Below are 17641 nucleotides of genomic sequence, written 5' to 3'. Positions count from 1 at the left end.
GAGGGAATTAGATTACGAAATGAGACACTTGAAGTAGTAAAGGAGTTTTGCTATTTGGGGAGCAAAATAACTGATGATGGTCGAAGTAGAGAGGATATAAAATGTAGGCTGGCAATGGCAAGGAAAGCGTTTCTGAAGAAGAGAAATTTGTTAACATCCAGTATAGATTTAAGTGTCAGGAAGTCATTTCTGAAAGTATTCGTATGGAGTGTAGCCATGTATGGAAGTGAAACATGGACGATAAATAGTTTGGACAAGAAGAGAATAGAAGCTTTCGAAATGTGGTGCTACAGAAGAATGCTGAAGATTAGATGGGTAGATCACATAACTAATGAGGAAGTATTGAATAGGATTGGGGAGAAGAGAAGTTTGTGGCACAACTTGACCAGAAGAAGGGATCGGTTGGTAGGACATGTTCTGAGGCATCAAGGGATCACCAATTTAGTGTTGGAGGGCAGCGTGGAGGGTAAAAATCGTAGAGGGAGACCAAGAAATGAATACACTAAGAATATTCAGAAGGATGTAGGTTGCAGTAGGTACTGGGAGATGAAAAAGCTTGCACAGGATAGAGTAGCATGGAGAGCTGCATCAAACCAGTCTCAGGACTGAAGACCACAACAACAACAGTATAACTTTAAACAACTTTAAACCGGGTAGTAAAACGTAAGATGAAAGATTCTTACACAAGATTGGCAAAAATTAAGATTGCTCAGTACATAATTGAATTGTTTACATGAAAAGCATTTCCAATGACGTACTTTTAGACACACGTACACTGAAAGTTACTATATTGTTAATAGAAACTACAGAAGGAGAAATAAGTCGTAATATTGTCTCAGAGTAATATTATTATTTTATTAGTGTAATTAAAAATACGTAAAAACCTCTTTTTATGTTTCATTCAATACCAAAATAGTATATTTGGTATTATGTGATGATGCCTAACATACTTGATCCTTAAGAGACTTTTTGAAAACATTTTCTAGGCATGGCAGCATGCAAGAGCAAATGGCTGGGAAAAGTCATTTTGTGAGAAACATTTTGTGTCTGCCGCAACTATGGAAATGGTGGTTGGTTTGCGAACACAGTTGTTGGGCCAGTTAAGAGCTTCTGGCTTCGTGCGTGCACGTGGAGGTGGAGACATTCGTGACCTGAACTCCAACTCGGAGAACTGGGCAGTGGTGAAGGCAGCTCTGTGTGCTGGTGTATATCCAAATTTAATTCGTGTTGACAGAGAACATACACAGATGCGTACACAGTAAGTATTTTCTCATGTTTTTGTTATTTAATGTTTCCTCCTGCATTGGCCATAAGGAAATGACTAACAGGAGCACGAATACATTATGTGCACAATTGTACTGACTGCTTTCCACTCTGTGTTAGTGTTTTGCAACTGCCACATTTAAAGAAAAAAAAGAAAAATATTGTACTTTCAAATAGTGAAGTACATAATGAGCAAGCAAGAAATAACATAAGCTGTAACTATCAAAACAAACTTTTCTTTACATTTCTGTTTCCATTCTTTTGCTGGAAGGATCTTCGGCCTCTGAAAGATAATGTTTATATAGATTCTTTTTTTATTTGTGCTTAAATATACTCCTATTTTATAAGCACAGGTTTATCCCTAGTGTTTCATTGTTTGTATCACTTGAGTAGACTGATGATGTGTGTGTCAATGATGGTAGAAAAGAGGTGAGTGCATGCGTGAACATCATTAAAATTGTCTTTAGTTTGATAGTGTATGTGATTGGTATTCACCCTTTTGCTCACATTTCAATGCTATATGCCATGTAATTTTCACTAGCAGCAGTGCTGTTTTCTGCTGTATTTAAGTGTTTCAAGGTTGCAGTAAACTTAAATTACAGCTATCCGTTCGCATCCATTCTTTCACCCGTTTCTCTGTGTCTTCATTATCAGAATATTCTATATGTCACATGTATTTAGTGTACTGAAGTATTGATAATTGTAGATGATGGACATGTCAGATTTGGATCATTCCACGTTCTTTCTCACACATGCTACAGATTGATCTTTAGAGTTAATAGTTTCAATATCAGAAATGGTGACATAAGTGATTTTGTGACTCTAGTTTCATCTTATGTGTATTAGTGGCATTTGTGCAAAAGACAATAGTAATTGCATGGTGCCTAGCATACCTAGCTCCTAGCCATATCTAAAAAGCTTTGATGAATTGTGGCTACATTGAGTACAGGAAAAGTTAAAATAATTACTGGATGACACCAGATAGCATATGTTTTGTAAAGACAATCTAGTAGTAATTCACTCTGATGATACCACATGTAAGTGGTTATACTTAATACACAGCATAATATAGTGGAAAATATTAATGTAGGTTCTGTGTGACATTTGTCTCCATGATCCATCAAACATGAGTGCAGTACTTACACAAGTGAACTAGTTCGGAAACAGAAGAAGCCACATCTAATATAGTATGGATGACCAATATTACTGTGTACCCATGTGAACATTATTTTGTCACTCTGCGATGAAGAATAATCTTTGGTTCAGGTACACATAGCATCTCATATACCGTCAAACGGGGAGATTTCGGACGGTTTTGTTGTTATTTTGATTGTAACTTTCATATATATTGTTAGATTAAATTGATTATTATGGAAGGCATAGGTTATATGTGTAACGAATAAAATATCCCAGAACCAGAAAGTGTATGTGTAAGAATATTTATCTGAGGCAGTTAAATAAAGTGTCCGACATCACCCCATGGATTGGGGTGATTTCGGACACATTTGTTTTTTAAATCTCTGTCCGAAGTAACTGTATATAGAGGGCGAATTCGGACAATTACTGCCTTTTTATTCTACATGCTTTTTATTTGATTTTTGTGACATTTTAAGGTAGCCCTTTGTTACGAATAAGTGATATGGATTGATATGTTGTTGTTGTTGTTGTTGTCTTCAGTCCTGAGACTGGTTTGATGCAGCTCTCCATGCTACTCTATCCTGTGCAAGCTTCTTCATCTCCCAGTACTTACTGCAACCTGCATCCTTCTGAATCTGCTTAGTGTATTCATCTCAATGAATTTTATATATTACAGATAAGTTCTGCACGAGCTCGTTTAATATTTTTGCTTAAGCGAACAGAAAGATCTTCTGACTGTCGTTTGAGGAATAAATGCACCCATTCTTGCCCTGGCAAATTATTACGAAATTTCTTCTCTTTTCGGCCAGATTTATCAAGATATATTTTAACTAAATATCTAATATCCAATTTAATGAAGGGAAATCCCCAATGTGCAGCCCTCAAGATACCTTGCTTCAACATTTCTTCTTCTTCTTCTTCTTCTTCTTCTTCTTCTTCTTCTTCTTTATTTAGCACTGGCTGTCTCCCATCTTTTCTCGGGTGTGCTTTCTGCATTTTATTTTGTAGGGTTGATTTAGGTATACCATACAAATCTCATGCTTTTCTGTATGATAATTTACCACTCTGAATATCACGAACAGCTTTATCTAAAAGTTCCAAGTCAAAATTACACTGTACTGTAGCACCTCTTCTGCTCTTATAGGTTCTTGGCATTGTCTTTCACCCCACACAGTACACAGTTTTACAAAATCCGTAGTTATTTTATAACCTTGCACAAGAAACTCAACAAACTTGTACAGAAATTTTCTCAATGCTGTTAGCTACTGAGCACATCGACAGTCATGGTTACAATAACTTCCCGCTTGGCGCAACAATACAAAGTTTCCACTTTACGATAATGCATGGATTTTTAACACTGAGACTGTTCGTCAATTATTCACCTTTGGAAACAATTGACGCAAAATAAAAGTTGTGGAAAGTGATAAATGCAATCTTGCACTTAAAATAACTGGCACACGGGTGGTAAAATAAGTAAGTCTTTGTTTCTATGCAGTGGCAAAGAGCAAATAAGCCATACTGTCCGAATTCGCCCCGGTGTCCAAAATCACCCCATTTGACGGTACCTACTATGCTATGATTTCTGCATAGAACTTTATGTGCACGTGACTACAAACCAACTGTCCACCTGAACAAATGGACACACCAAACTGTGGCCAAGACTCAAATTGACCACTGAGCGATGGGATGGCTCTGTACTCAGATCCCAACCAGGCCCAGTCATGACATGATAAGTTCAAAGAATAACGACTGTCATACAAAGTTCTTGTCAATACTTCAGTTGATTGTGGATGGAGAAGTGTGACTGACCCAGCTGCTGCTTTGTCTTAAATTTGGGGCCTGGTAGCTCCACGTCACCAGCTGGCCGGAGATGCTACATTCTTGATTGCTTGCAGTGAGTCTGCCATATGTAAGTGTAATATGCATATCAGTAACAAGTTTACTCACCAAGCGGTGGCAGGAGAATATGCGTATAAAATAGAATTGTATGTATGCAAGCTTCCGGAGCCAGTGGTTCCTTCTTCGAGCAGAAGGATGGAAGGGGAAGGAAGAATGATGAAGTTAAAGGATTGGAAAGGTTTAGGAAAAGTGGTAGAGGTCAGAAAAATCACCCTGAATACAATAAGGATTTATCATCGGACTTCCTCTTCTGATGCAGACAGCTACAGTGACATGACTTTGGCATAATGCGCAGAAGAAAAGAAAGCTTTCATGGTTTTGCACTAAATGAACTCACACTTCATACTTTCATAGGATTATTATTCAGACAACACATTGTATCACAAGAAATACGTCTTCTCGCCAAGAGAACTAAAGACAGAGTCTCTCTAATAATTGTCAAAAAAATTGAAAAAAGTTTCCATCATTTGTTTTTTGCCTTCCGGTGTAGCAAAATATCTCTTTGCCGACACTTACAGTGGCCACGTTAGTGTTTATTGGTAATAACTTTTATCGTAGCGGTCTTTTCCTTTATGTACCTATATACTGGACGAGATTTGAAAACCCGAGAGCTTCAAGGTGGAAGACAGGGTAATGTGCAAGACAGAGATTACTGCTAAAACATTGTGCGTGAGTCAATAAGAGTGAAAAGCTAAACACATTGTATGCAATAGAGGTGCGTGGCAAAAAACAGACATATCAGAAAATGAAAAATGTAGAAAATTAAAATGGTATGAAGAAAGGAGTAGTTACTGTGAAGAAATTAATGTAAATGAAGTCCGGGTGGCTGGAGAGCACCAAGGACTTGTTGTAGCACTAGTTTCCACCTGCTGGTGTCTCGAGCAAGAATCCAGATGGCATATGTGTTGAAACAGACCCCGAGGTCATGACTGCCATTTTGTAGAGTGTGCTCTGCAACAGCATATTGCGTGTTGCCAGTATGTACCCTCTGCCTATGTCCATTCATCCTAACTAAATTGCCGATGTAAAAGGTTGAACGGTGTTTATATAACAGTTGGTATACGACGTGTCTTTTTTAAAGGTGACTCTCCCTTTGATAGTGTAGATGGTGGTAGGAGGGTGCGCTGGTGTAGATGGTGGTAGAAGGGCACATAAGGCAAGTTTTGCAGTGGGGCAGTCACAGGGATAGGAGCCATGAGGTAGGGAGATGGGTGCAGAAGGAGTATAGGGTTTGACAAGGGGAGTGTCGAGATTGGGACGTTGACAAAAAGCTTTTCTAGGTTTGGTTGGTAAAATTTGATACAGAATGGACCTCATTTCAGGGCATCATTCGGGATGTCATGGCCTTGTTGAAATAGCTGATTAATACATTCAAGACCAGGATAATGCTGAGTGGCAAATGCTGTGCTACAAAATTGTTTTTTTGGAGGGATCAGCAGTACCAGGAGTGGAAGTGACAGCAAAGAAATCTGCTTTTGAACCAGATTGATGGGGTAATTACGTCCATTGAAGGCTGAGGTGAGAATGGTAGAGTATTTCTGTGAAGAGTCTGCAGCCAAACAAATACATTTACCTCGTATGCCAACGCTGAATGGGAGGGAACATTTGACATCGACAGGATGCCAACAGTCAAAATGTGTAGGTACTATTGTTTGTTAGTAGGTTTAATAGGGACAGAAGTATGTAGCTGGCATTTGGTGAGGATGAGATCAACATCAAGGAAAATGGCTTGGGATTTGCCATAGGGCCATGTGAAATGTAATTCGGAGAATATATTTAGAGTTTTCAGGAATTTTAGCAGGTCTGCCTCACCATGAGTCCATGTGGCAATGATGTCATCGATGTTCCTAACCAAATCAGGTGCTGAAGGCTTATGGATCCCAGGAAAGCCCCCTCCAACCGACCCATGAAAAGGTTGGTATAGGGGCTTGGAGGGGGCTTTCCAGGGATCCATACGTCTTCAGCACCTGGTTTGGTTTAGATACATTGATGACAGCTTTGCCACAGGCTCATGGTGAGGCTGCCCTGTTAAAATTCCTGAAATCTTTAAATATATTCTCCCAATTCACATGGTCCTACTCCAAATCCCATGCCACTTTCCTTGATGTTGATGTCATCCTCAGCTAAGGCCAGCTACACACTTCTGTCCACAATAAACCTACTAATAAACAACAGTATTTACATGTGAATGAAGACTCTTTACAGCAACAAACCACCTTTCTTCACTGGACAAATTACCCCACCTGCCTGGTTCAAAAACTGATTAAATGAGCCATCACATCCAATCCTGGTATTGCTGATCCCTTCAAAAACACAACTTTGGAGCACATAACTTGTCACTCAGTATTGCCCTGGTTTTGAAAGCATTAACCAGCTACTGTGAAATGAGGTCCGTTCTGTCTGAGATTTTATCCAACCTGCGTAGAACAGATTTTCGACATTCTCACAATCTCTGCAATACCCTTATCAGACCCTATGCTACTTCTATACCCATCTCCCCTCCTTATTACTCCTACCGCTGTGACTGTACTCACTGCAAGGCTTGCCCTATGCAAACCCCCCCACCACCACCACCCATTCCAGCACTGTAACTGGCAAAATATGTACCATCAATGGGTGATCCACCTGTAAAATCACACATTTCATATGCCAGCTGTTATGTAAACACTATTCGACCTTTTACATTGACATCACTACCACCAGATTATCACTTAGGATGAGTGGACATGGCAGAGGGTGTGTAGTGACAACACACATCCTTTTGCAGAGCCTGTTTCACCACACATGCCATCTTGATTCTTCGCCCAAACACTTCCACTCTGAGGGTGGAAACTAGTGCTACAACACGTCCTTGGTGCTCTCTTGCCACTTTGATTTAATTTACATTACTTTCTTCTGTCTCAGCATTTCTTCATAGTAACTACTCCTTTCTTCACTCCATTTTAGTTTTGTACATCTTCATTTTCTGACATGTCAATTTTTGCTGCCCACCTCCATTACATACAGTGCACTTAGCTTTTCGCTCCTATTAACTTGTGCACAATGTTTTAGCAGTAACATCTGTCTTGCATATTACCCTGTCCTCCACCTTTAAGCTCTCTGGTTTTAAAATCTCATTTGGTGCAGCCCCCAACAATTAGTCTTTCCTTCTCATCCCGTTCGGTAAGTCTCCTGTGGCTCGGGGTTCAGGGTGATTTTTCTAAACTCTACCCCTTTTCCTAAATCTCTCTAGTCCTTCTCCTTCACCTCTCTTCCTTCCCCTTCAACCCTTCTGCCAGAAGAAGAGTCCACTGGCTCCAAAATCTTGCATACATAAAACCTACACAAGGTGAATTCAACAAAGGAACCAAGACTTTGAACACAGACTTGTGTGGATCTTTGGCCATAAGAATTGTTAGCCTACTTTGAAGTTGTAACCCAGTGTGTTTCAGTGATTCCTTCACCTCTGCCTGAACTACTTATCTGTTTATATTTTCAAAAGCTCGCTATTTTCATTACCAAAAAATTCCATTTGTCTCAATAGCGAAGAAGTTTCTTCCATCCTTTTTCCTGAAGCATTAAAATATGTAACCTCTGGTAAGAAATACTGTGTATCTCTGATGTATAATTGATATCTGTTGTCAATGTACAGTAATTGTATCAGTAGCTGATTTAGCAGGTGTTGCCGAGTGTGTGTCATACTAATTTGGATCAGTACTGAACCTTGCTCAATTGTTATACAACTTAGCAGATTTGTGAACGAGGTATATTTTCTGAACTAAGATCAAATTTGATCTCCAGCTATTGACATTTATACACTTGTTGGTTAATGAAGAGAAGACTCCAGATTTATGGAAATGTGTTTAAATGATAAGCTCTTGGAGTGGGCACATATTTATAACTTTCTGTTGAAGTAGAATGCAGGCCTTTAAGATTAGAATGTAGTTTGCAGTCAACACCGGTGATACACTAAAATTTGCTTACTTAGCCTGTGATACACTAAAACTTGTTTAATTAGCATGTGTCATTCCTTGATGTCATGTGGCATTATTTTGGTGCTACATAGTACAGGCAGAAAGAAAATATTTTGAATTAGTCCATATAAATTATAGACTTTTAAAAGCCATGATGAAACACAGCAAGAGGAAAGAAAAGTCATTACTATTCTCGTATTCTGCTCACTTTAATTTCTCAGGAGCTTCTTATGACATCATCTTTCTCCTCATACTTTTTTTTTCTCCTTTTAAGTTATGAGAAGCCAGCCCAAAAATGTTAGCAGCACACAGTAAAAGGACATTTCTCAATACCTCTATTGAGGATTTAAAGGCTGTTAGTGACTAATCTCCAGTTTTTAAATCTGAATGGAGCTATTTCTATTGGAAAACTCGTTTTGTTTACAACATGAATACTTGAGGTTATTTAATGTAGTAGGAAACATTCTGGTTGAATGTAAATCGCACAGGCTCCTATTGATGACTCACTGCTTCTGGTGTACGGTGAGTGGCCTCTTTATTCTTAAATTATTTAGGTTGAGTTAAGTTTGTTATAGGGATAGAAATCACTAAATTGGATGCAATAGTAGAGGATACTGTTTATATATGATCATTTTAGGTTTCCATTACTGTTTTATATAACTTAATAAAATACATCAGGAAGTACAAAAGCTATATGTTTAAATTCCACCAACCTTATTTGTGTTTCCCATGGTTTCCAAATCATTCTATCAAATTCCAGGATTGGTCCTACAAATAGGCAATGGCAGACACATTTTCCCTGATATTGTTGCAGTCTTTAGTCCAAAGACTGGTTTGATGCAGCTCTCCATTCTACTCTATCCTGCGCAAGCCTCTTTATCTCCCAGTAACTACTGCAACCTATATCCTTATAAATCTGCTTACTGTATTCATCTCGTGGTCTCCCTCTATGATTTGTAACACCCCCCCCCCCCCCCCCAGTACTAAATTGGTGATCCCTTGATGCCTCAGAATTTGTCCTACCAACTGATCCCTTCTTCTAGTCAGATTGTGCCACAAATTCATCTTCTCCCCAATTCTGTTCCGTATCTCCTCACCAGTTACATGAACAACCCATCTAATCTTCAGCATTCTTCTGTAGCACCACATTTCAAAAGCTTCTATCTTCTTCTTGTCTAAACTATTTATTGTCCATGTTTCACTTCCATACATGGCTACACTCCATACAAATACTTTAAGAAAAAGACTCCCCACAAATTTCCCCAGAAACGCCTTTCTTGCCATTGCCAGTCTACACTCTCTGCTTTGACTTTTACCAGTTTCTTTGCTGTCCAAATAGCAAAACTCATGTACTACTTTTAGTGTCTTATTTCCGAATCTTATTCCCTCAGCATCATGTGATTTAATTTGGCTGCATTCCATTATCCTCATTTTGCTTTTGTTGATGTTCATCTTATATCATCCTTTAACCTCGTAACGTACCTATTTCTGACACAAAACTTTCAAAATCTTACATAGTTTTACATTCTCTTGAAAATGCATTGCATCAACAATTCATTTTTACATTTATCTTGAAAATCAAAGGAGATATTGCAGTTGGGAGTAGCTAAATAGTATTATCCTGAGATAACTGACGCTCAGCAAAAATCTCTGCAAATATTCATTAAAATTTGTTATTTATTATGAAAAAATATACAAATAAGAAGTTAGATAAGATATACAAGATGAGAATCACACGTTCAAATCACATTATAAATCCTTTTGTGTATGGTAGATTCTGAAGCATAGTGTGATGCACAATGGGACCTTGCACTGGGGGCAATAGTACCATGTTTGTCGCTGGATGCACTTCCCATGTGCCTCCTGCTTCTTGAAACAAACTGTGCACACTCTTGTTGGATTGCTCTTCTTCTCTGTTGGCCCAATGACTTCTGGAAAATGTCTTTCCATCAACCGAAGAGGGTGGTGTGTTCATTCTGGTCGGTCTGGCTTAGGAGAAGTGACACTTCCTTTGTACTTCTCAGTTATTTTTCTGAGAGGGTAAACATAATTTCCAGTGGGTCCTTTTTCCCTCCAGATTTTTCATACAAATTAAACGAATTCCATACAGAAATTTTCAGTAAATGAAAAAAGATTTTCTTGTAGTACTTCTTGCCTTGCTTTCTGGGTGTTGGGTTCAATGCCATTCTTTGGTTGGCGTGATCCACTCCTCCCATTGCACAGTTGTTGTCAAGCACAAGCTTTGGGTTTATTATTTTCTTCGACCTATTCTGAGTCTCCACCTTATCTGTAGTGTGGATAGTTGAAATAAGTACCATGTCCTTCTTGTCCTTCCAATGTAAAGCTGGTGCTTTTCCTTGGCCTTCAGCTGCAATTTCCCCTTTCATAATTTTAGATTTCGGAGAGATTGTGGCATTTCTTTCCGGGTCATTGTTACTGTTCCATGACTATCAGTGGACTTCAAAATTAGGGAATCTGCTAACTGTGGGGACGTGGAAAAGTTATCTGTCGTTAGACAGTAACCTTGCTTCAGGAGTGGTTTTGCAAGTGTCAAGACAACTTGTGACGACATTGGAAAGTCCGTGAAGCCTGCATCCACCTTTGTCCTTTCCCTGTGTAAACAATCGGGGACCACATATATCCGCCAGCCGATTCACACGGCATATAGAATTTTATTCCAAATCTCCCCTTTTTCTATGGGATATACTGTACCCAACAAAATCTGCCCTTGTACAAAAGTAAACGTTCACCCACCATAATGTCCCATTCAGGAACATAAGAAGTGTAAAATTTATTTTCAAGGTGCTGGTAAACTGGCCAAATTTTGTTCAGCTTAGGATTTGGTTGATTTGCAGCATCATATACTTCGTATTCAGAAAAATGAAGATACTTTTTTATTTGGCAAAACCTCCTGTAGGACATTACGTTATTGAAAAATGGAGTTGATGTGCTTGCCCGCCGTGACCAGTACATGTGCAATTCACATTTCTGTACAATACTTTGTAAAATAATTAGAGCAAAGAAAATTCAAAGTTCTTCACTTGACAGGGACAAAACGTTACAGCCAGTGAATGAAACACATTGGCTGATATATTTAGCAGTTTCCACCTGTAACATCTCCAGCAAATCCCTTTCGAAGAAGTGTTTAAGTATTTGAGGTTCATCATTAGCAAAAGGAATTGTACAACCAGGATTAGCAGAAAACAGAAATCTTGGAGAAGCACAATCAGTATTTGGATTGACAACATGTCACACTCTCACCTGAGACCAATCTATATCTGTCTCTTTCTCACATGCTTCTTCACTTGATAAAAGTTCAAAAGAGTCATCACCCAATTCTGAAACACAGATGTCTTCCCACTGCTCTTCTTCACTGGAATGATCACAGTTCATTTTACACGACTCCAGAGATGCGTAATACTGCGACAACAGCACCAAAATGGTAATAAATGTTGCAGAATTGTTGCAACAACAATAGAAATGCTACTGATGCAAGTATAATCTAGTTGGAAAGTATCCCTTAACTCCCAAGTCTCCGAAAAACTTCAAGAGCATCACCAAAGAGCAATACACCAGAGCAAAATCTGGAAAACACCAACTAGCAGCAGCAGCAGGAACAACAATGACTATAACTGGTTGCTGGTGCTAACTAGCGGCAATGTACGGAACTAGAACGAGTATAATCGGGATACTGGCACATGAACGTGAGAAAATCGGGAGCCTGAGTTATCGTGGGATAGTATTTCTCGGCAAAACAGACTATCCCGAGTTATTTCGGAATAGACAGTTAAGAGGTTAAAGACACTGTCCAGTCTGCTCAACTTCTCTTCCATGCCCTGTGCTGTCTAAGACACAATTACAATGTCATCGGCAAACCTCAACGTTTTTATTTCTTCTCCCTGGACTTTAATTCCTTCTCCAAATTTTTCTTTTCTTTCCTTTACTGCTCACTCACTATAGAGATTGAATAATATTGGCAAAAGACTACAACACTGTTTCACTCCTTTCTTAACCACTGCTTCCCTTTCGTGCTCCTTGACTCTTAAAACAGCCATCTGGTTTCTGTACAAATTGTAAATAACTTTTCGCTCCCCGTATTTTACCCCTGCCACCTTCAGAATTTGAGAGAGAGTATTCCAGTCAACATTGTCAGAAGCTTTCTGTAAGTATACAAATGCTATAAACTAAGGTTTGCCTTTCCTTAACCTAACTACTGTGAGAAGTTGTACGGTCATATTGCCTCGAGTGTTCCTACATTTCTCCGGAATCCAAATTGATCTTCCCCTAGGTCGGATTCTACCAGTTTTTCCATTCTTCTGCAAAGAATTTATGTTAGTATTTTGCAACCGTGATTCATTATTCCTTTCCCCTGTTCCTGTTAATCGTTCCTTAAAACTGTACAACCCTGATTCTTTCAGTTTATCCAGATCCCATCTTCTTAAATTCCTACGTTTTTATAGTTTCTTCAGTTTTAATATACAATTCATAACCAATAAATTGTGGTGAGAGTACACATCTGACCCTGGAAATGCCTTACAATTTAAACTCTGGTTACAAAATCTCTGTTTACCGTTATGTAATCAGGCTGAAACATTCCAGTGTCTCCAAGTCTCTTCCATGTACTACACAACCTTCTTTCAAGATTCTTAAACCAAGTGTTAGCTGTGATTAAATTATGCTCTGTGCAAAATTCTACCTGTCAGCTTCCTCTTTCATTCCTTTCCCCCAGCCCATATTCGTCTAGTATTTTTCCTTCTCTTCCTTTTCCTATTATCAATTTCCAGTCCCCCATGACTATTAAATTTTCATCTCCCTTAACTATTTGAATAATTTCATTTATCTCATCATACATTTCTTCAGTCTCTTCATCATCAGCAGAGGTAGTTGGCATATAAGCTTATGCTAGAGTGCTGGGTGTGGCCTTCGTGTCTATCTTGTCTTAAGTAATGCATTCACTGTGCTGTTCATAGTAGCTTCTCCACGTTCCTAATTTTTTTATTCATTATTAAACCTACTTCTGTATTACCCCTGTTTGATTTTGTATTTATAATCCTGTATTCATCTGACCAGAAGTCCTGATCCTTCTGTCACTTAACTTCACTAACTCACACTATATCTAAATTTAAGCTATCCATTTCCCTTTTTAAATTTTCTAACCTACCTGCCCGATTAAGGGATCTGAAGTTTCACACACTGATCTATAGAACACCAGTTTTGTTTCTCCTGATAACGACATTCTCCTGAATAGTCTCTGCCAGGAGAGCCGAATGGGGGATTATTTTACCTCCGAAATATTTTACCCAAAAGGATGGCGTCATCATTTAACCATACAGAAGAGCTGCAGGCCCTCGAGAAAAATTATGGCTATAGCTTCCCCTTGCTTTCAGCCATTTGCAGTACCAGCACAGCAAGTTCGTTTAGGATGATGTTACAAGACCAGATCAGTCAGTCATTGAGACTGTGCCCCTGCAACTACTGAAAAGGCTGCTGCTGCTCTTCAGGAACGTTGTCTGGTCTCTCGATAGATTACACACCCTCCTGTTGTGGTTGCACCCATGATACAGCCATTTGTATTGCTGAGGCATGCAAGCCTTCCCACCAACGGCAAGGTCCATGGTTCATGGGGGGACCTTTTTTCTCAATCATTACTCATTAGTAGGACTTGTTAATTCATATACCATTGTCGTTTGCAGTTTTATCTTTCTGTAATTTTGTAGCTCCTTGACTTATTGGTGTTTTCTTTCATTAAATTACGTGAACGCTGTGACATTGTCGCACAGATACAGGTCTAAAGTTATTTATCTTTGAGAGTCATCCAAAACATGGCGACCATTTAGTTATTCAAAATGAAAAACATAATATTCATTGGATAAAACAGTTATGTAACATACACAAAGCTTCCTTCATTTCTCTGCTCAATCACCTCTTACATTTATATATTTGTCGTATCTGGTCACAAGCTTCTTAATTCCCTAGTTATACTGTTCTGCTGTCAGTTCACTGCATTCTCCATCACTTCCAAAATGTGAACTGCCCAAAAAGTTTTTCAGCTTAAGGAAAAGCTGGAAATCAGTAGGAGCAAGACCTTAACTATAGTGTGGATGATCAAAGATGTCGCAGCCAAATTGATCAAGCAGTTATTAAGTTGCAGCCAGAGTGTGAGGGTAGACATTGTGTTGAAGAAGCTCAATTTCTCCAGAATGCATTTGTTGCCTCCTGTTGTGGATGACTCTTAGTTGCTTAGAGTCTCACAATAACAATTTGCATTGATTGTAGTGCCTTTTGGCATTGAGTCCAAACAAATTCCTTTATGATCCCAAAAACATTTGCCACGATCTTCTGTGGTAAGAGAGTCTGTTTGAATTTTCTTGGTTTCTTGAGTGATGTGGGAAAAGCCTACTCAAGTGATTGGCTCTTGCTCTCTTGGGTGATGTGAAACACCTAGGTCTCAGTATCAGTTACAATCTGATGAAGATTGGGTCAAAAATGTCAACACTGAGCCTATTTTCTGAGTTTTGTGTTGGTCACTCATTTGCTGTTGAACCTACTGTGTACAAATTTTGTTCTAGCAGGCTTCAGCAACTTCACCAAGCAGATAACGAGAAATGTCTGGCAACATACTGTGCAATTTGTCAAGAGTAATGCGCCTGTCTTACAAGATTCTGTTGTTCATTGCAGTGTTCAGGTTTTCTGTGATTGTAACCACCTGGCTTAATGAACTGACAGCAGAAGAATATAAAATGGGAATTATGAAGCTCATGACCAGGGTGGATAATTAAAGAACTGAAGGAAGCTTCATGAATGCAACCAAATTGTGTTTTCCTATAAATATTGTGTTTCTCATTTTCTGTAACTAAACGGTCTTTATTTTCTGGACGATCCTTGTACATCATGATACAGCTAACCATGTTCATGTCATCATCCCAGTTACAGGTTGCCTATGTAATGGCTTCCAGGGGCAACAAAAGTGTTATTTCCAGTGTTTCATACAATTGTAAACCAAGTTAAAAAATTTAAAGTGCTGCTACAATCTACTCATTAAAAGGCATATAATATTATGTTAAAGACTTAACACAGTAAGGCAAGTATTACAGTAAGAAACCGTGTATGTGCCTTGAGGCAGTGTTGCTCATTGCACACAAATACTCATTCTTGTTTCATCCTGTATTTGAGAGTAAGAGCACTCAGCACATAGTGACTACTGAAAAAATTGAAACATAATTTCAAATGTTTTCTAAACTTTTTCTCACTTACATGCTTAACATCAACCATATAACGCCTTAATTCATTTCTAAAGTAATCAGAAGTTTGAAGCCGTTTAATACATGGGAATTTTAAAAAATGGAGTTTTACTGGTAAATATATTAATAACAATAGTCGTTATTTTAAAACAGACTAATGTAAAGCATCATTTCATTTTGCCGATTGTATGCAGATCCTTCTATGCTGGTTGCTTGTCAGCAGTTATATTTGCATAGGCTTATTTCAAGATTCCCTTGTCTCTTCATTACTGCAATCCAACTAGAAAAATTATGGGTACTATTACTTATAATGAAAATAAATTATGACAGTTTAAATTAATGGACCTCAGACCAATTAAGTTACAACTTACATTTTCAGTAATTAAAGCTGAAAATAAAATAATATTGGCTGTTTGCCTTTTCCTGTTGAATCTGAAATTTTGAAACTTTTATTGCCACACATTGTGCAATAAACAAACATAACCCAAATGTTAATTTGATTATAAATCAAATATATTAAAATCTTTAAACAATCTTTTCTAGTGATTGGCTGCATTCCGTTTCAGTTGCATCTGTATACCTTATCACAGTACTACCTTATTTATCAGAGTGATTCAAGAACCAAGGATTGCTGTAATATACACGTTGTTGTGGTCTTCAGTCCTGAGACTGGTTTGATGCAGGTCTCCATGCTACTCTATCCCGTGCAAGCTACTTCATCTCCAAGTATTACTGCAACCTACATCCTTCTGAATATTCTTAGTGTATTCATTTCTTGGTCTCCCTCTACAATTTTTACCTTCCATGCTTCTCTCCAGTACTAAATTGGTGATCCCTTGATGCCTCAGAATGTGTCCTACCAACCGCACCCTTCTTTTAGTCAGGTTGTGCCACAAATTCCTCTTCTCCCCAATTCTGTTCACCACCTCTTCATAAGTTATGTGATCTACCCATCTAATCTTCAGCATTCTTCTGTAGCACCACAGTTCGAAAGCTTCTATTTTCTTCTTGTCTAAACTATTTATTGTCCATGTTTTGCTTCCATACATGGCCACACTCCATACAAATACTTTCAGAAAAGACTTCCTGACACTTAAATGTATACTTGATGTTATCAAATTTCTCTTTGTCAGAAACACTTTCCTTACCAGAGCCAGTCTACATTTTATATTCTCTGTACTTCGACCATCATTAGTTATTTTGCTCCCCAGATAGCAAAACTTGTCTACAACTTTAAGTGTCCCATTTCCTAATCTAATTCCCTTAGCATCACCTGATTTACTTTGACTACATTCCATTATCCTCATTTTGCTTTTATTGATGTTCATTTTATATCCCCCTTTCAAGACATTGTCTATTCTGTTTAACTGCTCTTCCAGGTCTTTTGCTGTCTCTGACAGAATTGGAGTGTCTTCTGCAAACCTCACAGTTTTTATTTCTTCTCATTGGATTTTAATTCCTACTCCAAATTTTTCTTTTGTTTCCTTTACTGCTTGCTCAACACACAGATTGAATAACATTGGGAATAGGCTACAACCCTGCTTCACTTCGTTTTCAATCACTGCTTCCCTTTCGTGCCCCGCGTTTTGTATAACTGCCATCTGGTTTCTGTACAAATTGTAAATAGCCTTTCACACCCAGTATTTTACCCCTGCCACCTTCAGAATTTGAAAGAGAGTGTTCCAGTCAACAGGGTCAAAAGCTTTTTCTAAGTCTACAAATGCTAGAGGCATAGGTTTGCCTTTCCTTAATCTATCTTCTAAGATAAGTCGTAGGGTGAGTGTTGCCTCGTGTGTTCCAACATTTCTACAGAATCCAAACTGATCTTCCCCAAGATCGGCTTCTACCAGTTTTTCCACTTGTCTGTAAAGAATTCATGTTAGTGTTTTGCAGCCATGTCTTAAACTGATAGTTGGTACTTTTGACACCTGTCGACGCCTGCTTTCTTTGGGATTGGGATTCTTCTTGAACTCTGAGGGTATTTCACCTGTCTCATACATCTTGTTCACCAGATGGTAGAGTTTTGTCGTGGCTGGCTCTCGCAAGGCTTTGAGTAGTTCTAATGGAGTGTTGTCTACTCCCAGGACCTTTTTTGGACTTAGGTCTTTCAGTGCTCTGTCACATTCTTTGTACAGTATCATTTCTCCC

At 38.5% G+C, this 17641-nt stretch overlaps 1 protein-coding gene across 2 annotated transcripts in view; it reads left to right on the top strand.

Moving 5' to 3' along the window:
• The window catches only part of LOC126412117 (3'-5' RNA helicase YTHDC2-like), a 345826-nt gene that overhangs the window by 227474 nt on the left and 100711 nt on the right, over positions 1-17641 (top strand). For both annotated transcript variants that reach the window (XM_050081554.1, XM_050081552.1), the window contains exon 18: positions 987-1258. In XM_050081554.1, the coding sequence (XP_049937511.1) occupies positions 987-1258 (272 nt within the window). The remainder of the gene's footprint in view (positions 1-986; positions 1259-17641) is intronic.

This window comes from Schistocerca serialis, chromosome 7 (assembly GCF_023864345.2).
Source record: "Schistocerca serialis cubense isolate TAMUIC-IGC-003099 chromosome 7, iqSchSeri2.2, whole genome shotgun sequence".
Taxonomy (NCBI): domain Eukaryota; kingdom Metazoa; phylum Arthropoda; class Insecta; order Orthoptera; family Acrididae; genus Schistocerca; species Schistocerca serialis.
The sequence above is the reverse complement of the archived record's forward strand: the minus strand, read 5'-3'. Positions and strand labels throughout refer to the sequence as shown.